The sequence below is a fragment of the Polypterus senegalus genome, chromosome 6 (genome assembly GCF_016835505.1).
Source record: "Polypterus senegalus isolate Bchr_013 chromosome 6, ASM1683550v1, whole genome shotgun sequence".
NCBI lineage: Eukaryota > Metazoa > Chordata > Cladistia > Polypteriformes > Polypteridae > Polypterus > Polypterus senegalus.
The window spans coordinates 12,823,531-12,847,870 of NC_053159.1; the positions used below are offsets into that span (position 1 = coordinate 12,823,531).

A 24,340-nucleotide genomic window follows, 5' to 3' on the forward strand; every position below is an offset into this window, starting at 1 on the left:
TTGAACTTAACCACTTTTTGGTCATTTTGGAACAACGTAATTATAATTGTAATTGCAATGGACGGACTTTTTCTCTACCCTTACATTCATATGAAAAAGTATGGGAACCCATCTTAATTCTTTGGATTTTGTTTCTCATTGGCTGAGCTTTCAAAGTAGCAACTTCCTTTTAATATACGACACGCCTTATGGAAACAGTAGTATTTCAGCAGTGACATTAACTTTATTGGATTAACAGAAAATATGCAATATGCATCATAACAAAATTAGACAGGTGTATAAATGTGGGCACCGCAACAAAGATATGACATCAATACTTAGTTGAGCCTCCTTTTGTTCCTTTGAGCTTCTAGACGCTGTCCTCCTATAGCCTGTGATGAGTGTCTGGATTCTGGATGGAGGTATTTCTGACCCCATTCTTTCATACAAAATCTCTCCAGTTCAGTTCAATTTGATGGCTGCTGAGCATTAACAACCTGCTTCAAATCATCCCATAGATTTTCAATGATATTCAAGTCAGGGGACTGTGACGGCCATTCCAGAATATTGTACTTCTCCCTCTGCATGAATGCCTTTGTAGATTTTGAACTGTGTTTTGGGTCATCGTCTTGTTGGAATATCCAACCCCTGCGTAACTTCAATTTTGTGACTGATGCTTGAACATCCTGAAGAATGTGTTTATATTGGGTTAAATTCATCAGACCCTCGACTTTAACAAGTAGCCCCAGTCCCTGAACTGGCCACACAGCCCCACAGCATGATGGAACCTCCACCACATTTGACAGGAGGTAGCAGGTGTTTTTCTTGGAATGCGTTGTTCTTCTTCTGCCATGCAAAGCACTTTTTGTTATAACCAAATAACTCCATTTTTGTCTCATCAGCCCAAAGCACATTGTTCTAAAATGAATCTGACTTGTCTAAATGAGAATTGGCATACAACAAGCGACTCTTGTTTGTGTCATGAGTGCAGAAAGGGCTTCTTTCTCATCACCCTGCCATACAGATGTTCTTTGTCCAAATTGTGCTGAATTGTAGAACGATGTACAGATACACCCTCTGCAGTGAGATGTTCTTGCAGGTCTTTGGAGGTGATCTGTGTGTTGTCTGTAACCATTCTCACAATCCTGCTCATATGCCGCTCCTGTATTTTTCTTGACCTGCCAGACCTGCTGGGTTTAACAGCAACTGTCCCTGTGGCCTTCCATTTCCTGATTCCATTCCTTACAGTTGAAACTGACAGTTTAGACCTCTGAGATGGCTTTTTGTAGCCTTCCCCTAAACCAGGAGACTCAACAATCTTTGTTTTCAGATCTTTTAAGAGTTGCTTTGAGGATCCCATGCTGTCTGTCACTCTTCAGAGGAGAGTCAAAGAGAAGCACAACTTGCGATTGACCACCTTAAATACCTTTGACCACTCGTGATTGGACACTCCTGTCTATGAAGTTCAAGGCTTAACGAGCTCATCCAATCAATTTGGTGTTTCAAGTAATCAGCATTGAGCAGTGACAGGCATTCAAATCAGCACAATGACGAGGGGACCCACATTTTTGCACAGCCAGTTTTTCACATTTGAATTAATTTCATAAAACTAAATGCTGCGTCACTAAAAATGTTTGTTCATAAAACACCGCAGTACTCAGATGTTCCTAGGAAATGAAAGACATACCACTGTTATCTTTTTTATTGAAAGGAGAGTCAATTATTATGCAGGCTGAGAGGGGTTTCCATACTTTTTCATATGACTGTATCTTGCCAGAAGGCCGATATCATGAGACATGCACAACAGAGGCAGTTAAGACATCCTAATAATAGTGGTGGAGACCTGCAAACTTACTTCATGGACAAAATGGATGGAGCATCCTGACTGGGATAAATAACAGTCCCTTTCCCGGTCAGGAGGAGGCCAAACATATGTGACAATGGAAGACTGCCTCCCATATGCAGGTTGTTCCTCCATACATTGGGTGGCAGCATCCCTTATGGTGAGGCCTGGTATGGTCACCTGCAGGTCAGTGTGATAGTTGTGGTCTCATAAATCTGCCCTGCTGGGTATCTGGGGGACTACCAGGGTGAACTAGTGGACGGTGAGGGTTCGAGTTTCTGTTTGACTCAGAAGTGGTTCCTGAAGACAAGGCCCTCATCTTCACATGGAGAGTCTGAGTCGGGAGTTGAGTTGGGCAGAACTCTCCCAGAGCAGGGGAGGTGCAAGAAACAAAGGAGCACAATTTGCAGTGTTGTACTGTGTCAAATAGAGTAAGAGGAACAAAACCTATTGAAGGGATTTTGTTGAATTAAAAATAATGGGATTGTGTTTGTACTATTGTTTTGGCGTTCAGTAGTGCCCCCATGTGGTCACAATATATACCGTATATACTCATGTATAAGTCGGGTCTTGAAACCCGAAAAATCAATCATAAAATCAGACCCCGACTTATATGCCCATTCAAAAATGCGACAATTAATTTGTTTCTTTTTTAAATCTTCGTGCCTCCTCCAATCTCGCACCAGTTCCTCAGACAAATCAAATTTTGTCACAGCAGCGCAGTTACCAATTTCTTTTGCTACTTCAACAACTTTTAATTTAAAACCAGCCTTATATTTTCTTCTGATCGAACGCTCCATTGTAGATATACGATAAACGTGTATGAGGGTGTGAGATACAAAAAACACAAATCAGTGCAAACGTCGCTTCGGAATAGTTCGGGTATTACCGTGTGGTCATGTTGGCACAATACATAGAAATAAAAAGGGTGTGTGCTTCGTGGTTACTCTCTCAGGTGGGCGTTAGCATATCATAATCTCTTGGACCAATAGCATGAATTTTCCAAATTCAACTTATACAACCGACATTATAAGATACCAGAAATTATACGGTAAAATCAAGCCCCAACTTATCCACAGGTGAACGTAAATGCGAGTATATATGGTACTTCAGAGGGAGTAGCAAAGGAGAAAATTAAAACAAAACTGAGTACCATTATGAACAAAGCTACACATCCTCTACCGGACACACCAACGCTCAGAACTTTCAGACAACGAATCATTCAGCAGACATGCGTCAAGAAACATTACAGGGGGGCTCCTTTATTCCAACAGCAATACGCCTTCAGAATGTCTTATTGTGACTGGAACTGTCGAGTCAGAAAGTTTTCTTTTCATTCTTTTCTGATTTGTCTTCCTTTTTAGTCATTCTGTATATTTTCATCTATCTATTTATGTATTTCATTTTTAAAGAGTTTCTGTAAAAAGCCACATTTCCACCGGGGACAAATAAAGTTCTATTTTTAAACAAAGGAACACCAATATTATGAGATTCAGCCATTTTAAAAAGAATACAAGGTTTGCCGCTTGTCTTCTTCTGTAATATCCTTTTACCCTCCACACACGCAGGGTGGTGGTTTCCTCTCGAAAGACCAAATCACAGTAAATTTTTTGTGCCACAAAGTTAGTCTCATTTTGATTTACTTCTGTGTTTATGGGAGAATTCACACAAGTGAATAGAAAATATATCCTTACCTTGAGAAAAATAGTACCACTAATATGCAATAAAATAATTAGCTCCTTATCCCTTTATTCTCACAAAAATGCAACGGAAAAATAGGACGCATGGTTTCTTATTTTGAACCTTTTGCCACTTCATTAGAAAGTTTTTAATTTTTTTTATTTTCCAGTGGCTCCTCATGCCCATTAAGGCTGCATTGTATAAAACGCAAGGGCTGGCTATGTACAGTAATTTTATTTTATTTTTAAATTAATAGAAAGCGCTTAACTTTAGAACACAGTTTTGCATGGCAAATGCACATAACCCATGTTTGTTAAGAAATAACTTTGACTTGAAAAACACCAAGCTCATTCTTTGACCCAGTGTGTGTAAATGTGCAGTCGATATACACTCACTGGCCACTTTATTAGGTACAGGGTTGGACCCTCTATTATCTTCAAAAACTGCCATAATTCTTCATGGCGTTGACTCACAGGATGCTGGTAACATTCCTCAGGGATTGTGGCCCATATTCACATGACACAATCACACAATTGCTGCAGATTTATCAGCTGCACATCCATGATGTGAATCTCCCGCTCCACCACATCCCAATGGTGCTCTACTGGATCGAGATCTGGTGAAGGTGGAGGCCGTTTGAGTCCAGCGAACTCTTTGTCATGTTCAAGGAACCAGTTTGAGATGATTTGAGCTTTGTGACAATGGCACATTATCCTGTTGGAAGTCGCTATCAGAAGAAGCGTACACTGCGGTCATAAAGGGACAGCAATAATACTCAGGTAGCTACATGATGCTCAGTTGGTACTAAGGGGCCCAAAGTGTGCCTAGAAAATATCCTCCTTATCATTACACCACCAGCAGCCTGGATCCATGCTTTCATGTTGTTGACTCCAAATTCTGACTCTAATATCTGAATGTTGCAGCAGAAATTGAGACTCATCAGACCAAGCAATGTTATTCCAATCTTCTATTGTCTAATTTTGGTGAGCCTGTGTGAATTGTAGCCTCAGTTGCCTGTTCCTAGATGACAGGAGTGGCACCCGGTGGGGTCTCCTGCTGCTGTAGTCCACCTGCTCCAAAGTTTGACCTGTTGTGCATTCAGAGATGCTCTTCTGCCAACCTTGGTTGTGCTTATTTGAGTGACTGTTGCCTTTCCATCTCCTTCTACCTCTGGCATCAAAAAGGCATTTTCACCTTGAGAAGTGCCGCTCACTGGATATTTTCCCTTTTTCAGACCATTCTCTGTAAACCCTAGAGATGTTTATGCGTGAAAATCCCAGAAGATCAGCAGTTTGTGAAATACTCAGACTGGCCCATCACAACCATGTCACGTTCAAAGTCACTTCAGTCCACTTTCTTCCTCATTCTGATGCTCGGTTTGAACTTCAGCAGGTCCTCTTGACGATGTCTACAGGCTGAAATGCATCGAGTTACTGCCATGTGATTGGCTGATTAGATATTTGTATTAACCAGCAGTTGAACAGGTGTACCTAATAAAGTGGCCGGTGAGTGCACATTAAAGTGGGCACTGGGCCGTGTACTGTTTTGTTGGGTTTTTTTTTTTGGAGTAAACTTTGGCACCCCAGGGTCTCTGACCAAAGTAAGTCAAGTGTAGCAATTGGGATGAGTTGATTGATAAGACGGATTTATTGTCCACTTTTTTAAACAAAATTTTGCGACCTGAGCTACATTAGCTTCTCAGTGTACAGGGTGGTCCAGATCTAATTATGCAATTTTCATTACGCTATAACTTATTAAGTTTATCCATCCATCCATTATCCAACCTGCTATATCCTAACTACAGGGTCACGAGGGTCTGCTGGAGCCAATCCCAATCAACAAAGGGCGCAAGGCAGGAAATAAACCCCGGGCAGAGTGCCAGTCCATCGCAGGGCACACACACACACACATACACACCAAGCACACACTAGGGAAAATTTAGAATTGCCAATGCACCTAACCTGCATGTCTTTGGACTGTGGGAGGAAACCGACACAGACATGGGGAGCACATGCAAACTCCACGCCGGGAGGTCTCCTAACTGCGAGGCAGCAGCACTACCCACTGCGCCAACCGTGCCACCCCTTATTAAGTTTATTACATAGAGAATTCACAAAAAATTCTTTCTGTCGCCAATAGATAGCGGCACCTGCCCTGCATTCCAAAATGGCGGGGAGATGGTTGTCAGTTGAACAGCAATTCTTTTGTCTTGTATTGTTTTCCTGCATTGCATTAAAAGTTGCATAATTAGATCTGGACCACCCTATAATCAAAATGGTTCATTTCAAGATACTTTTAATTATCTTATTTAAAAATTTGAGCAGACATTTGCTAATGAAACATAAAGGGTCTTCAGGACCAGAATTGTTGTAACTAAATCCAGTGTCTTCCAAGAACTCATTAGCTCAGTAATGTCTCTTTTCTCACAGTCTGGCCACATCACTTTGTAATAGACATCTATCACATCACAGTAAAAGTCAAGGTCGGCTATTGGTTACTATGGCATCAAGGGAAAAAAAAATAAGGTAATAAAAGCTGAAATAACACCACAAAAGGCCACAGGGGTTCACGTCACTTAAGATCATGAGCTCTCCCTGAATGCCGGATTTCTAAGGCCTGCATTGAGTGTTGTATACACCTCAGTAATGCTCTAGCAAGACATAAGCCATTGTAGAGCGCAGGTCACATATATTATTTATTACAGGGTGAAACAGCATTACCTGCCTATTCCAATGGCGACTAAAACTGGAAATAACAGAAGGCAGGAGGAGCAAATTGAACTCTGTTGTGAACATTTATATTACCCAGTCAACATGAGATGAAGTGAAAGTATTACTCTGTAAAGTCTGACTGAGTTGTTGTGTCTACTTTAACAAAATGGATTCCGTCTTGCTTTGCCTTACAGGGAGCATTATATCAGCATGGTCAAGTGGGTGAACAACACCAAAGCTGCTGTAAGATGGTTAAACAGAGCCCAGAATATTTCCATTCTGACTGTGTGTGAGACAACGACAGGAGCCTGTAGCAAGGTGGGTCAACTATTCCTACCCTAAACCTTACAGCATTTTTAAAATCCATTACCAGTAGATGGCACCAGAGAGTTTTTATTTTTGCTACTGCTAAACGTGTTCTTTTTTTTTTTAATTGAATTTATTAAAAACAAGTAACATTCCATCCATCCATCTATTATCCAACCCGCTATATCCTAACACAGGGTCATGGGGGTCTGCTGGAGCCAATCCTAGGGTGCAAGGCAGGAACAAATCCCAGGCAGGGTGCCAGCCCACTGCAGTTGCATACACACACCCACCACACACTAGGCACAATTTAGGATCGCCAATGCATCTAACCTGCATGTCATTGGACTGTGGGAGGAAACCGGAGCACCAGGAGGAAATGCACGCAGACAAGGGGAGACCTTGCAAACTCCATGCAGGCCAGACCCTGTGAAGCAAAACTGGGTCTCCTTCGAGTAACACTCCATACAATCAAATCAAACTTAATAAAACTAAATTCAATTCGACCCCCAAACCCATAAAATGAGAAGAAGGCCAACAGCCAGAGTAAAACTTTCAAAGTAGAAAAGAGAGAAGAGAATCCTTTTCCCCCAATATAAATGCTTATTCTAAAATGTTATTGATCAGATCCTGCCAGGTTTAAAAAAAGTTCTGCACAGATCCTCTAAGTGAGAGTTTGATATTTTTTCCAATTTCAAAGAGTCTATAACATCAGTGACCCACTGACTTAACAGAGGTGAGTTAGGATTCTTCCAGTTGAGCAAGACAAGCCTACGTGCCAATAGTGAAATAAATGCCATTACAGTTTGTCCATCTCCACTTTAAGCCCCTATGTGAGCCCACCAAACACAGCTGTTAATGGGTTAGAAGGGATTGGGACACCAAGACTGTCTGATAGGCATTTAAAGATTTTTGGTCCAAAATGAGGTTAATTTAGTGCAGGCCTAAAACATATGGTCCATTGAGGCTGGGGATCGATTGCAACGTTCGCAGGTTGGATCTTGCCCTGGAAAACACTCTTTCCTAAGTGTGTACTTTTGATTTAGGATACATACAGTTCTCAGACTGCTCACTTTCTACACACATTATTGTGTTGTAGAACTCATTTTAAATTAATAAATTTGCCATTTTCACTCATCAGTAGTGTTGATTGACAAAATTTGCCTAAGTATTTCTTTCAGCAAGTATGCTGGATTGGCTGGTAACCTGGTTCTCGGAATACTTTCCTTGAAATTCACCATGCAGTAAGCTTAGACAAACATTTTTTCCCAGCTCCCCATGATATTTTTTGAGGCTAGTATGATATCACAGAACTGTAGCAGCCATACACAGAACTTTCACTCATGCATACTCAAAGATCATTGCTGATCTGCTTTAGGCAGGTGTGATGTAACAACCTGACCACTACATCAGACTTCCACTCTGCATGCACTTGCAGTATTTTATTTGAAGGATTCATTGCCTAGTGACCATAATGAGAATATTATGACTACTGCCAACACATAAATTCCTGTGCATTTGCTGCATGGCACAACATGGCTAATTTGCTTGCATAATTAGCTATGTGCTGCAGCGACTATTCAAAATAGACCTTAAAGGATCTGTTACCACCTCCATTCTTGACTGAGAATAAGACTTTGTGAAATAATAATAATAATGGAAGATTTATTACTGTTTGCAAGGCATACCTATCCTCTTTCCAGAGGAAAAAATGTGCACAACATCTGCAGACACCAGAAACAAACAAGAACTTCCAGCTGCGCCCAGTGCTGTGATTTTAAACAAAGGGATGAACTAGTGCCACATCTTGGCTTCATCAGGGGGCTAATGTGTGCCCCAAGATTGGAACTCTGTAAGCACAATGATATCTGTCTGTATATACATATTGTAATATAAAGACACAACACGGGTCAAGATTTGGGGTTTGTCGCCCCGTATACTGCAACAAAAAAAGTTCCAACTTATTTCCATAAACCAAAATATCATCAGACCACAAAAGAATTGGAGGATGGACAATAAATGGAGTCGGACTGGAAATTAGCCGTGTGGAATGCTGGGAGGGCGTGGTGGTGGATGGGTAGAGGACGTCATCATTGGGGGACCAGAGGGAAGAAAGGAACCCGGAAGTGTTGCTGTTTTGGTTGTACGGGCAGGACTATGGTGGCGGCGGTTCGTCTTTTCTACGGGAAAAAGAAGAGAAAGGTTAGTACTCCACCATCGTCCTCTGGCATGAGTTGTCGCAACACGCGTCGGATCTTTAAGCTGCTCCTGATGCGCTCATGAGTGACATATATATATATATATATATATATATATATATATATATATATATATATATCTATATATACACTAGCCATGCCCCGAGGCTCCACCTTCGTATTAGTGAAAAAGGACAGTGAGGATGGCCCTGCCCAGCTCCCCACTACTGACGTTACACGTCCCCCTTCCCTTTGGCTTGCACCCTCTGTCTCAGATTGGCGCTAGTATATCGCTCCTGCAAGTGAACTATCATACTTAGCACGATGAAAGAACTTGCAAAATCAACCGGAATGTTCAATGCAAATTCTAGAAAAAAAAAACAATTTAAATCCGCTAACTAGTTCTCTCGTCTGCTAGCTAAGCGGATGTAAGATATTCCCTGTAGCTGGCGTGTGATTGAGGAGGACTCAGCCTGCTGCGTCTCTCTTGGATTCTCGCTAATATATCGGTACCGCAAGCGAACTCTGATACTTAGCATGATGATAAAAGTCGCAAAATCAACCAAAATGTTTGGGTTTTTTTTCAAAAATTTGCTTGATCTAAATCCGTTAAGTAGTTAAGCGAACAGACAGACATTGCATTTTATATATATACTAGCAAAATACCCGCGCTTCGCAGTGGAGAAGTAGTGTGTTAAAGAAGTTATGAAAAAGAAAAGGAAACACTTTAAAAATAACGTAACATGATTGTCAATGTAATTGTTTTGTCACTGTTATGAGTGTTGCTGTCATATATATATATATACACACACACACACAGAGACACACACACATATATACATATACATATAAACATATCAACATATACACATATCAACATATATACACTCATACATATACATACATACACACACACATATACATACATACATACATACATACATACAGATAAATATACATATATACACACACGTGTATATATATATATATACATATATATACACATATATATACATATCTACACATATATATAAACATACATACATATATATCTACATATATATATACTGTATATAGCAAAATCCCCGCACTTCACAGCGACGAAGAACTGCTTTTAAATTTTTATTAAGAAGAAAAGAAAACCTTTTTAAACTGAGGGAAAATATACCAATAACTATCTGTTAAGGATCTCTTTGTATACCACGTTGTCAGTTCAGCACTCTGGTTGTAATATGACCAAGCTGTGCACTAAGATTACTTTTGAGAATGTAACGTATAGTTTTGTCCAGGAGGAAAGCAATGTTGCCTCAAATCAATGGCAACCTTTTGTAGGGTCTGTTCCTGAGACTTATTAATTGTCATCGCGAAGCAGAGCCTTACTGGAAATTTGGGGCATTTGAATTGAAATGGGAGATCAGAGGGTATAACGGTGATGCCAGGAATACATTCAGAGTGTGGTGCTCTGCTGTTTTCTTGTGTAGCTGCCATCACACAGATTCTCCGCTGCTTTATAAACGAACGCCATATAAGGCCGTCGTTTCTGCTTGCTTCGCGGTTCTGTACTGTTTTATTGTTCGTTTATTACGATTCTTATAGTTATTGTGTAGCTATTCGAGACTTACTTTACTGTTCAGGTACCCATTTCCTTTATTTAATCCGCGGCTTGTAAGTTATTTTTTGTTCGTTTATTACGATTCTAGATATTTATTGATTCCCTTCTTTTGCTGACTGCCTGCTCATATAAGACGCTCCGCTGGTTTTTTGTGAAACAGCCTTTACACAGTTTCTCCGCTATTTTATAAATGAACGACATATAAAGCCATCACCTTGTCAATTGTGTAATGCGTTTTTTGAACAGGTTTGATGCATGAAAGTGATCACTCGTACTGCGTTCAGTCAGTTCACGTGAGCTGCTCTCTTGTGTGATGTTGCGATGTCCACGGCTTAATTTAATGTTAGCTAAGACCCGGCACTTAAAAGTTTCTCGCTACAGCAATTTTAACTCCGTTACAAAGTGATCCAAAGTCTCGTTTATACCTCGTGTCTTCTCATTAAACTTGTATCTTGCGAATAAAGTATTCAGCATTTTTCTTCAGCGCTCTTTGGGAGCTCTTCCTTCTTTTCTGCATACTGCGGTCACAGTCAGTTCACGTGATTACGTGGGAGGCGTGATGGTGTCACATGCAGCTCCGCCCCCCCACGGCCATCGAGCTAATGTCCATTACAGTATATGGAGAAAAATAGGTTCCAGTTATGACCATTACGTGTAGAATTTCCAAATGAAACCTGCCCAACTTTTGTAAGGAAGCTGTAAGGAATGAGCCTGCCAAATTTCAGCCTTCTACCTACACGGGAAGTTGGAGAATTAGTGATGAATGAGTGAGTGAGTGAGGGCTTTGCCTTTTATTAGTATATATACTGTATATATATATATATATATATATATATATATATATATATATATATACCTATATATTATATACATTACTAGTCTGTGGCCATTTGTTGTAATTTGTTTGTTATTATCACTCCATCTGTGTCTTTTGTTGTTTGGTGCACAGTGGCTCAGTGGATAGCACTGCTAGCCTCACATTTTTGGCCACAATATTTGGTTCCAGCGTCATTGTTTCTCCAGCCCTCAGGGACGATTTAAACACCACTGCACTGGCATATTCCACTGACAACTAGTTCACTTCCTCCTTCTCCAATGACTTTAATTCATTTCACTCAGGTCAGTGCAGTTGCCTCAGAAAACAAAAGATGTAGATGGAATGGTAACCACATTAAAAATACATTAAGTGACTACTGATTAGCAATAAGTAGGAAAATATATACTTTATATACTTTATATATGGCTGGGTGTGGTAAGGCGAAACAATGGACGAATAGTAGAGACGCCAAGCAGATTGTCTCATTTAATAACAATTTCAAACTAAATAAAAATGTCCACAATAATGCGGCAGAAAATACTCGCCAATCAGCCACTACCCAGGCTACTTCCATGTAGCGTGTGGTTTACAATAAATAAATAGTTGGGGGGTCTGTCTCATTAAGTGCTCCCATTGGTCAAATGTAAACTCCTCTCTTGGAAGTTGGTCTTCTGTTTCTGATGGACCCTGGAAGGGGCGGGGTTAAATGCCCTTAATGGGCGGCTTCTCGGAATTTGCAGGGAGAGGAGAAAAGAAGGTCAGCAAGAGCGCCCCCTCCTGCTGCATATATACACTAGGGTGTTCGTCCCCTTCTTGCTTCACTAGTCAACCCCCCTGTCACCATTTAAGGGGGGTTTCGGCGGAGCGACCGCGTCTCTTTGGAGTGCGTTCAGACCCCCTTTGCTGCTGCTGCTCTGCCACATAATCTGCATCTTCAAACATTTCAAAGCCTGTACAGCAGCTGTCCTACTCTTTCTCTTTTATTTCCAGCCCCAGGTGTAGTTAAATCTCTTGGCACAAAATCTCATCTCACGGGACATATTTTTTAGTGTATAATTTGAATCTGAAAATCTAATAACATCACATTAAAGTTTGATAAATTCTGCAAAGAGTGATACCAAACATACACTGTACAGGTTTTAAAATAAGCCCGATTTAAAGCGTGACAAAAGACGTGACATAAAATTGTCGCATAAAATTGTTGCACTTTTAGGCTTAGGATTTTATATTTATATGGAGTAGATAAAATTGCACTCACAAAGTCACAGTCATTGGGTAGCACAAATAATTCTGGGAGTCCCAGCGTCCCAGTGTTACATAAAGGAAATTTTAAGGGGTCAAGTGAATGTACAATTAGCCATGCGACACAATGCCAAGTCAAAACAAACCTTAAAGCTTGTGAAATAATAAAAGTAAAAACAACAACAACAACAATAATAATAATAATAATAATATAATACTGAAAGTTATTTCAAACTGCATATTTCTCTTTATGGGGCGGCACGGTGGTGCAGTGGGTAGCGCTGCTGCCTCGCAGTTAAGAAACCTGGGTTCATTTCCCGGATCCTCCATGCATAGAGTTTGCATGTTCTCCCCGTGTCTGCGTGGGTTTCCTCCCACAGTCCAAAGACATGCAGATTAGGTACATTGGCGATCCTAAATCGTGTGTGCTTGGTGTGTGGGTGTGTGTGCGCACCCTGTGGTGGGCTGGTGCCCTGCCCGGGGTTTGTTTCCTGCCTTGCGCCCTGTGTTGGCTGGGATTGGCTCCAGCAGACCCCCATGACCCTGTAGTTAGGATGTAGCGGGTAGGATAATGGATGGATGGATATTTCTCTTTATATAGTGTACAACACTGTACTACCTACAATAACTAATAGAATATGCAGAATTTTAAGGAACTTTCTTCCGTTTAAACACAGTGCAAGTTTTTAATTGCACAAACACTATATACAAAACTGTTAAATAAAAAGCTACAAAAATGCACCTGTTTATAAAAACGAATCCTAATTGAAGCCCACCAGCAAACACATTATAAGCATGGAATCTTCATTATCTTTTGGCCTTGGAAACTCTGCAGTTTTTAAATTTTCTTTTGTGTCCTTCTGGCCTTCTGACCTCATCATCGTACTCAACTCAAGAGGCTTACAATATGACATTGTATACAAGGATGCTGCTTTTGTACTCATTCTATATCTATGTTATGTAAGCTTATTACTTATTCATTATTACATTATTATTCATACCTAATGTAATGTGGTTTTCTTTTCTTGTAATGCACTTTGAGCCACATTTGGAAAATGTTCTTTAAAAATAAATGTTGTTGACACTGAAAGGTTTATTTACTATTTAAAAGGCATTTCTATCTTTTTGATGGAAGATAAAAAGCTGTAGAAAATTGTTCACAGGTTTATATTTGATCAAATTGACAGAAAGATTAAATACATCTTCTGTTATTGTTATATTTTCACAAGGCCTCCTGTGTTTTCTGCCTCTGGGGAGGTGAGGGTTCCTTTATGGTTTGTTTTGACTGCGCCACATGGCTAATTGTGAGTGCCTTTGGCCCCCTCCCTCCTTCCGCGTCTGCTGAGACCACCTCTGTCTGGTGTCAAATCTCAGTCCAGACCCTCCACATGTGTAGCTCCTGGCTGGGGCTTCAAGCTGCCCACCTCCATTTGGAACTCTTATTCCCTCAATATTTGGAAGCGTTTATTTTTTTTTTAGGTGAATTTCTGTCTAAAAACTGAATTTCTGTTAGGTTTTGTAAATCTAGGAAGTGTAACTTGCTTGTATTTTGTTCTAAGCTCTTCCATTCATTATCCAACCCGCAATATCCTAACACAGGGTAACGGGGATCTGTTGGAGCCAATCCCAGGGCGCAAGGCAGGAACAAATCCCGGGCAAGGCGCCAGTCCACCACAGGGTGAGCGCCCACACACACACACCAAGCACTCACTAGGGACAATTTCAGGATCACCAATGCACCAGTCTTTGGACCGTGGGAGAAGAACATGCGAACTCCACACAGGGAGGACCGGGGAAGCGAACCCAGGTCTCCTAACTGTGAGGCAGCAGTGCTACCCACTGCGCCACCGTGCTGCCGTTCTAAGCTCTTCATTTGTAGAAATCAATTTTGTACCCTAATCTGGTCTCGCTTGTTCCCAAACAGTCCTCAGACTAATGTTACTCAATTATGCTGGTGTCTTTTGTAAGTCACTTTGGATGAAAGTGTCTGTTAATCAAGTATATGTAAATATTAGAAAATGTAAAATTTAGACAATACCATTCAAGTAAAATATTGATATTTAATTAGTTATTATAGTGTAAAAGCAATAACAAAAAGGTATAATTGACTGCAAAAAAAACATTTCATGACAGAGAAAAATGGTTTTCATTTTTTGATTCAGTGCCCAAAATATATTTAAAAATCAAATGAAATAATCAAAACGATTTTTTCAATGTACAGTATAAAAGTGAACTGGCTTTACAATGTCAGTTAATTTCTTTGATCTTTGATTTTTTTTCCAGAGACATGAAGTTGCATCTGAAGTGTGGATATCAAAACAGGTAATGACCCATGACGATGTTTTATAGCCTATATGTCATCAAACGTATCTCAGGAGCTTACTTACACATTTGGTGAATGTTGGTGACGCTTGTGTTTAAACACTGGCCACTCGACTTGCTTTTCTATTGCAAACAGTTTTGTTTCACATACTTTTTAAATGCTTAATGTTATGATGTTTAATAACATCTTTAAATGTGGAGTATGATGACATCACATGATTGAAATGTGTTTTCAGAATGATGAGCCCGTGTTTTCAAAGGATGGCAGTAAATTCTTCCTTACTGTACCAGTCAAACAAGGAGGAAGAGGAGAATTCCATCACATTTCCATGTTTAATATCCAGGTAAACATTTACATAATTAGTTATGGTTGATTAACACCATTTAATAGATAGATAGATAGATAGATAGATAGATAGATAGATAGATAGATAGATAGATATGAAATGAACTATATACTAGATAGATAGATAGATAGATAGATAGATAGATAGATAGATAGATAGATAGATAGATAGATAGATAGATAGATAGATAGATAGATAGATAGATAGATATGAACACAATCAGTAAAAAAGACCAGTACCAGAATGATTTCCTCCTTGAACAGCATCCTAAAATTCATTCAATGGCTTTTTATCTACCATTACGAGAATTCTAACTGCTTGAAGAACAATCCAAGGACAATGACAATTTTCAAAGCAGGTAAAACCATAAAAACAAGTTAAACTAGGGCACAGAGCCTAAATCCAAAAACTGTGACTCAACAGGTTAAATTGTAATACAATTGAATGTTTTGTTATAACAGAGGAGGCGCTGGAGTAACACACACAATAAAACGATCATAATCCCCCTGCCACCTTCTTATGGCTTCCTATTAAATTAAACTCCTCATCTTTTTTCACCCAGCAGCCCCAGAATGCACAGCTGAAGCTGCCTAGTGATTGAGGTGCTGCTGAGGCTGCTGGGAATTGAAGTCTTTTTCACATAGCACTGCTACTTAGTGATTCAAAGAGTCTCAAATTCTGCAGAGAGGAGTCTAAGAGTATGCTGCACCGTGCCTGCTTCAGAGGATGTTAGTTAATTTGTCGCACTGTAAAATTACTACCTCTATGTGATTGGCTCACTAAGTAATAACATTTATTTCTATAGACCATTTTCATACAAAGGTTTTAAAGTAGTTCAAAGTGCTTTGCAACATGTCAAAGAAGTATTTACATGCAAAAAAGAAAAAAACAATAACATTTAAATAAGAATAAAAAAGAAAAAATATACAAAAAATAAAATAATGCAAACTTACATAAGAAAGACATATAATCAAGAGAAATAGAGTCCTTAAAATGTGAAATTGTAGCCCACTGAATGACACTGTTGATTAATATGAATCCTGGTTAACTTGTTTTGAGGCTGGAGGGAGGCAGAGGGCAACACACCATGCCACCATCTATCTATCTATCTATCTATCTATCTATCTATCTATCTATCTATCTATCTATCTATCTATCTATCTATCTATCTATCTATCTATCTATTATATAGTGCCTTTCATGTCTATCTATCTATCTATCTATCATATAGTGCCTTTCATATCTATCTATCTATCTATCTATCTATCTATCTGTCTATCTATCTATCTATCATATAGTGCCTTTCATGTCTATCTATCTACCTATCAAGAAATTTAGATATATTTATTTATATATAAATTATACAATTATATATAATTCTCTTTCTAGCCAAAAACAGATCAGATTACTGTCCGGCATCTAACTTCAGGAAACTGGGAAGTTACCAAAATATTGGCTTATGATGAAAACCATCAGAAACTGTGAGTATCTTGCAGTGTGCAGTGTTGTGTAGTGGTGAAGTCAAAAAAATGTTCCTCCTGCACTTGACTGTGTTTTGAGAATATTTCTGCTTTACATGTGTTTAAAATTTTCAGTTTTACTTCACTATGTTTTCCAGTGCAAGTGTCTACTTTTACTCGGATATGTATTGCTAGACACTTTTGTTACTGCAATATTTAATCAAAAATCCAAGAGGATACACTAAAACACATAATTTTTTTTACTCAGTCATTTATCTAAAACACAGGCTAGGAACGACCTCTTTTGGAAATTTTGCATGTTTGAAGAGACCGGGATGATTTTGAAATGCATGCCGTTGGCACATGCAGCCCTTCTCCACTTTGCCGTAGCCTGCAGAAGGGGGCGGGGCCGGATGTTACCGAGTGGCTGATCTGACAGCTGCGGCGAGGCGTATCCGTGCATTCATGTGCTGTTCACGTGCGTTGTTCACATGTTTTCTCACTTTCTTCTGAGCATCATGGGCTCCTAAAACAGATGGACAAGCCCCCCAATAAATCTGAATAGCAATTCCATGTGAATGTGAAGTAAGAAGTGCCAATAGTGGCCTATTAACCATCGTTTAATGTTTGTTTTGATGACTCATGTCATTATTAAACTAATAATGTTAACTTTCATGTAGTTTGGTGTTAATAGAACAGAAAACAGGGGGTCATTTGTGTGCTTAACAATGTTTTCCATTTAAATTGTGCTTAATTAGATGTTTGCATTTACAAAGGGATTTTTAGAATTGGATTAGTTGCTTCTGCTTCTTAAAGCACAGGGAGCCTGCACGCCTCTCCTATTAGTGCCTACTCTACTGAATTAAGATGCAATCATTAAGATGTCCGCTTACCCAGAATGACACGGCTTCATGTTGCTCTTGCTTGGCTCCTACTTTAGTGCCAGGAATTTGACTTACACACAAAAAAAGAAAGCAAGCTCACCTACAGTAAGAGAGAGAGGGGATCAAGTCAGAGACCCTCTGCTCACACCTCCTGGATGACCTGACCCTACAGAAGACAACGCCAGGCCACACATAGCTGCCGGTGTGTAGGTGCTGACTTGGCCTGTCTGCTCTCTAAGGACCTTCACCCCACAAAGTACCTTTGGGATGCCCTCGATCACAACATCTGGAAATTTGGCTCTCAGCCTTGCTGTGGTCAACAAGTTCGTTAGCCCCTTCTTCAGGAATAAGATGACTTCTGACAAGTGTTGATTCAGACACTCATTGCCTCAGTGAATCAGATCTGCCAAGTGCTATGGACTAGGAGTCCCAAAAACAGTGACAGTGCTAGCAATGCCAACTGGAGGGGAAATGATGTTCCTACATTGATGGATTAAAGGCCAGAAGTCCACAAGACCATCATCATCAAGTCCTTCCATGAGAACCCTGAATACAATGAGGACTGATCATTGATGTTAGGTAGAATGCCTAGAGGGGACTGGGCGGTCTCATGGCCTGGACCCCCTGCAGATTTTATTTTTTCTCCAGCCGTCTGGAGCTTTTTTTTGTTTTTTTCTGTCCTCCCTGGCCATCGGACCTTACTTTTATTCTATGTTAATGAGTTTTGTCTTATTTTAATTCTTATTTATTTTGTCCTTTTTCTCTTTCTTCATCATGTGAAGCACTTTGAGCTACATTATTTGTAGGAAAATGTGCTATAGAAATAAATGTTGTTGAAACACAGTCTAAAAATCTCGGCCAGATACCAAAATTGCCGATCAAAGGATTGATATAAAACAAAAGATTTTTTTATTTTTACTTTATTGATTTTATTGTAGGCGCAGTGGGTAGCGCTGCTACCTCACAGTTAGGAGACCCGGGTTCGCTTCCCGGGTCCTCCCTGCATGGAGCTTGCATGTTCTCCCTGTGTCTGCGTGGGTTTCTTCCGGGTACTCCGGTTTCCTCTCACAGTCCAAAGACATGCAGGTTAGGTGCATTGGCAATCCTAAATTGTCCCTAGTGTGAGCATGGCATGTGTGTGTGTGCCCTGCAGTGGGCTGGTGCCCTGCCTGGGGTTTATTTCTTGCCTTGCACCCTGTGTTGCCTAGGATTGGCTCCAGCAGACCCTCGTGACCCTGTATATAGGATATAGCGGGTTGGATAATAGATGGAAGGATGGATGGATTTTATTTTAGGCGGCTTGGTGGCGCAGTGGTAGCGCTGCCGCCTCACAGTTACAAGACCTGGGTTCACTTCCCGGGTCCTCCCTTTGTGGAATTTGCATGTTCTCCCCGTGTCTGCGTGGGTTTCCTCCCACAGTCCAAAGACATGCAGGTTAGGTGCATTGGCGATCCTAAATTGTCCCTAGTGTGAGCTTGGCGTGTGTGTGTGTGTGCCCTGCAGTGGGCTGGTGCCCTGCCTGGGGTTTATTTCCTGCCTTGCACCCAGTGTTGCCTAGGATTGGCTCCAGCAGACCCTCGTGACCCTGTATATAGGATATAGCGGGTTGGATAATAGATGGATGGATTTTATTTTAGGCGGCTTGGTGGCGCAGTGGTAGCGCTGCTGCCTCACAGTTACAAGACTTGGGTTCGCTTTCCGGGTCCTCCCTGCATGGAGTTTGCATGTTCTCCCTGTGTCTGCGTGGGTTTCTTCTGGGTACTCCGGTTTCCTCCCACAGTCCAAAGACATGCAGGTTAGGTGCATTGGCAATCCTTAATTGTCCCTAGTGTGAGCATGGCATGTGTGTGTGTGCCCTGCAGTGGGCTGGTGCCCTGCCTGGGGTTTATTTCTTGCCTTGCACCCTTTGTTGCCTGGGATTGGCTCCAGCAGACCCTCGTGACCCTGTATATAGGATATAGCGGGTTGGATAATAGATGGAAGGATGGATGGATTTTATTTTAGACGGCTTGGTGGCACAGTGGTAGCGCTGCTGCCTCACAGTTAGGAGACCCAGGTTCGCTTCCCAGGTCCTCCCTTTGTGGAGTTTGCATGTTCTCCCCGTGTCTGCGTGGGTTTCCTCCCACAGTCCAAAGAAATGCAGGTTAGGTGCATTGGCGATCCTAAATTGTCCCTAGTGTGTGTGTGTGTGTGTGTGTGTGCCCTGCAGTGGGCTGGTGCCCTGCCTGGTGTTTATTTCTTAACTTGCACCATGTGTTGGCTGGGATTGTCTCCAGCAGACCCCTATGTCCCTGTAGTTAGGATATAACGGCTTGGATAAGGGATGGATGGATGAGTGATTTTATTGTAATCATTCCATACAAATAGATCAATTTTTACAAAAAATAGGACTGAAAACAAATCAACCACCACCCCTGAGAAAGAGAGCACGGCCAACGGAGTAAAACTTAAAGCTAGCAAAAATAAATAAATTGATGAGTTTAATAAGTGGATAAAGATAAATGGAGAAGAAAAAGAACTGGGAAGAGAATCGGCTTCCTCGGTGCTTTAAGAGCTTATTCTAAAATGTTATTGATCAGATCCTGCCAGGTTTCAGAAAAGTTCTGCACAGATCCTCTAAGTGAGAATTAGATTTTTTCCAATTTCAAATAGTCTATAACATCGGTGAACCACTGACTTAAAAGAGGAGAGTTAGGATTCTTCCAGCTTAGCATGATAAGTGTACCAATGGTGAAGTAAAGGCCATTACAGCTTGTTTGTCCTTCTCCACTTTAAGCCCCTCTGTGATCCCACCAAACACAGCTGTTCGTGGGTTAGGAGGGATTGTGACCCCCAGGCTGTCTGAAAGGCACTTAAAATTTGTAATCCAGAATGATGTTAATTTGGTGCATGCGGCCCAAAACATGTGGCCCAGTGAGGCTGGAGCTCGATTGCAGCGTTCACAGGTTGGCTCTCGCCCTGGAAACATTTTGGACAGTTTTAAGTGAGACAGATGTGCTCGAAATATAATTTTGAGTTGAATAATTGTATGCTTTGCGCATATGGAGCTCGAGTGAATTCTCTGCATTGCTACCTTCCACTCCTTTTCTGATATGTTGAGTGAGAGATCCTTTTCCCAGTGTCCTCTTGAATCTTTGACAGGGAGGGACTCTAAAATAATTTTATATATTGCAGAAATGCTGTCTGAGTCCTCGAAACTGAGCAATATTTTTACCAGCATAGAGGAAGGTGCGAGAATTTTTTTTTTAACAAAGATACTCAGACTCCGTAGAGCATGAAAGACAAAGCAATAACGCAATCCCAAGTAAACAAAATCCCATAACAGGATGTCCAAAATGAAGTCAAAAAACAGAGCATTTGGTCAAAAATCCATTCATTAAAATAAGTGCAGAAGAATCCCTGGACTCAGTAGAGACTCCCAAACACATTTGAAATGAACCACCAGGAACTGTGGGAGACCCTCCAGTTTTATAGGACGGAGGGCAGTTCCTGGTCGTGAGAAACGGCTTCCCCCACCCACAAAACCTATGCAACCTGGCACAGGCATAGAGAAAAAAGAACTGTGACGGATGGCGGCCAGTGACATTACCCGGCCGGGGTGTCTTCGAAATGGAGGGACAGGGGGGTTGGACTTCCAAAGGGTGCTGTCTCCACCAAACTCTTACTTAGTAGCCCAAACGATTCCCACAGGGTTTTATGGGAACTATTATTGGTCAGCACAACCCTATTGGGTTCCGTAGATGTCGCCTGTGGGAGCTGCAGAACCCTACATTGGGATTCATCCACAAATGGAAGCAATTCCAGACCTCCATAAGGAGTAAGCCCCTCAAAGCTGGCAAGCCATAGTCGGAGGGCAACACTTGTGAAGCTTGACTGTGGAAAAAGAAGAGGGAGGCTGCAAGGCTTTGGAGGAAAGGGATGATTTACTGTGCTTGTGACTGTTGGTATCCGTCCTCAAGACTCCTCTGGGTTGGAGTGGCTTTCCTTTGGTAAAGGACTAATCTGCTGGCGTCAATACCTGTTTTGTGTCGGATTGGGGTGGCAGGTGCGCCCCTGGTCTTCACAGCACGTAGTACTTGAAACTAACATTAATATCAGACAATGGCCCAAAAGAGAACAAAAAATGTTTAAAACAAGAAGATGAACCCTGGCTTCAATTTAACACCAAGGAGTGGAGGTGCCCATTCAATCAGTTAGTCATCATCAAACTCACTATATCTTAACACAGGGTCGCGGGAGTCTGCTGGAGCCAATCCCAGCCAACATAGGATGTAAGGCAGGAAACAAACCCCCAGGCAGGGCGCCAGCCCACCATAGGGCACACACACCAGGGACAATTTAGCATCACCAATGCACCTAACCTGCATGTCTTTGGACTGTGGGAGGAAACCCACGCAGACACGGGGAGAACATGCAAACTCCACAAAGGGAGGACCAGGGAAGCGAACTCAGGTCTCCTAACTGTGAGGCAGCAGCGCTACCACTGCGCCACCGTGCCAACAAGTGCCCATTCAAGATGCTGTTAAAGTTCACAGTTGGCATCATTTTCCTGTTGCTTTTGTCGTTGCTGGTTTCCTATTATTCTCAATTCCCTATTGTTACTTAAAATTTTAATCCAGCTAAGACTGTTGCATTTTTTGGTTTCCTCTAGCAGAATATGAGAAGTTATCCTAATGGCACAACCATAATTCTTTTAGCTACTTAGGCTGTAATTTTTAACAAGTGTGAAAAGATCAGACTCAACACACTCAAAGAGGTTTGGGGCAGCCACCCTTATATTATCCCTGCCTGGAATGGGTTTGTGGATAAGACGGATGTGTCTTGTAAGGAGTCCAAATGTGAACTGAAATCAGATTGTAAAAATGGCGGCTTTAAATGCCAAAACCGGAAGTGACGTATGGGAACTGGAAGTGACCTTCCTCTGGAATCGCAACCGGAAGTGACATCATCCTGGGCGCTAGAACCAGAAGTGACATCTTCAGGGATCAGTCAGATAGGTGTTCCCACGTCTGGTCTGTAGAGACAACAGAAGATGGTTTAGGGCACCCTGCCAACCCCCTGGCCTGGCATGGAATTACCCTTACTTGGTCCATACAACTTCCTGTTACTCGGACGTGCGTGACACAATTAAATAAAAATACCTTAAAATGTTAATTTACAATATGACATTAAAATTATATGCCATTCTTTTTGTGCTACTGCACACAATATTTGTTTCTATTTTCTACTGTCTCATAGTGGTTTGTGAAATACATCATAAAATTTTTCTTCTCGTTTTTTTGTTTAGCTATTTCCTGAGCACACATGGCTCCCCAAGACAACGACAGCTCTTCAGGTATGTTCAATATAAATGCAGAAATGAAACTGACAGATTTTATTTATTTCAGTTTTGCTCATTTTCGGCTTTAGCTCAAGCGTATGACATATTCCAGGTTTTATGACACCAGCACATAGTGACTGTCATAACATGCGGTGTTTCAAACCAGTTATTGGGCACTAAGTATATGTGAGTGTATGAAGTACATAGACAGCCTATAAAAAGTGTTCACTACCTTGAAAATTTTTACATTTTATTGTTAACAATATTGAATGCCTGCAGATTTAAGTTGGATTTTTGACATTGATTGATAAAAAAAGATGAAAAACTGAAACTGATATCGGCAAAGTGGTCCAAATTAGTTACAAATATAACACAGAAAATAACTGATGACATAAGAATTCATTCCCTTTAATACGACAGTGGTGGCTCTGAGGCTGAAGGTCTGCGCTGGTATTCGGAAGGTTGCCAAGTTCAAATCCCAGTTACAGTCAAAAGGGATCCTACTCTGCTGGGCCCTTGAGCAAGGCCCTTAACCTGCAGTTGCTCCAGGGACTCTGTACCCTGTGCTCCGGGATGTGAAACTAACAAATTCCTAATGCAAGAAATTATATAAGGCAAAGAAATTAACTGGTTTTAGTCGTCCCAGATTGAGTTCAGTGAGGTCACCTGATGTACCTCCATGTTGAAAGGGTCAACTTATGGTGAGTCAGTATTGTAAACTAACTTACACAATGAAGAGAAAAGAGCAGTCCAAGTACCTCAGTGAAAAGTACAAGACAGGAGGTGGAGACAAACCCAGAGGAAAATTTTACAGCTGAAAGATTCATCTGTGTTGGGTCTTGAAACATAACAGAGATTCTCATTTATATGGAGTCATCCACCTGAAGCTTAGCATGTTTGTGCCTGACCAAAACTTGGATGGGACATCATCTGGGAAAAGCTTTGGGTTGTTGCTGGAAGAGGTGCTGGTGAGGCCAGCAGGGGCACTTACCCTGTGGTGTGAATGTGGGTGCCAATGCCCCAGTGTAGTGATTGGGGGCACTGTGGTGTAAAAATGGTAGCATTCTTCAGATGAGACATCAAACCGAGGTCCTGACACTCTGGTCATTAAAGATCCATCTAGAGTAGAGGGTGTCCCGAGGTCCAGGCTAAATTGTCCTCTATGGCCTGGTTATTCTGTCCCCAATACACGCACCCTCACTTATTCCTACTAGACCAATTTAAATCTATACTACTCTATTCCTTCTACTACTAGATGAAGAGAAAGTTGAAACAGTTACCAATTGGCTAGCTATCTCTCACCCCTTCACCACCTAATAGCTAATGTGTGGTGAGCATCCTAGAGCAAAAATGACCAGGTGGATGCTACACAAGCTACTTGGAGGTGGTTGAAGTGGGTCCCCTCATTAAGTAAAGCACTTTGAGCAGCGAGAAAAACAGTATTTAAATGTAAAGAATTATTATTATTATGCTTCATTTAAGAATCGCGTTTGTCACAGATGTTTCTCCTAAAATTCCTTAGGAAAAATAGCTTCAGACAAAAAAAGTAGGAAGTGTGGCCTAGTAGTAGGCAGTGTAGTGCAGTGGTTAAGGCTTTAGAGTTGAAAACCTGACATTGG

At 41.1% G+C, this 24,340-nt stretch overlaps 1 protein-coding gene across 2 annotated transcripts in view; it reads left to right on the forward strand.

Moving 5' to 3' along the window:
• Positions 1-24,340, forward strand: part of LOC120530791 (inactive dipeptidyl peptidase 10-like) — an 898,875-nt gene that overhangs the window by 791,285 nt on the left and 83,250 nt on the right. For both annotated transcript variants that reach the window (XM_039755400.1, XM_039755402.1), the window contains exons 11-15: positions 6,408-6,531; positions 14,672-14,710; positions 14,947-15,054; positions 16,447-16,538; positions 22,689-22,736. In XM_039755400.1, the coding sequence (XP_039611334.1) occupies positions 6,408-6,531; positions 14,672-14,710; positions 14,947-15,054; positions 16,447-16,538; positions 22,689-22,736 (411 nt within the window). The remainder of the gene's footprint in view (positions 1-6,407; positions 6,532-14,671; positions 14,711-14,946; positions 15,055-16,446; positions 16,539-22,688; positions 22,737-24,340) is intronic.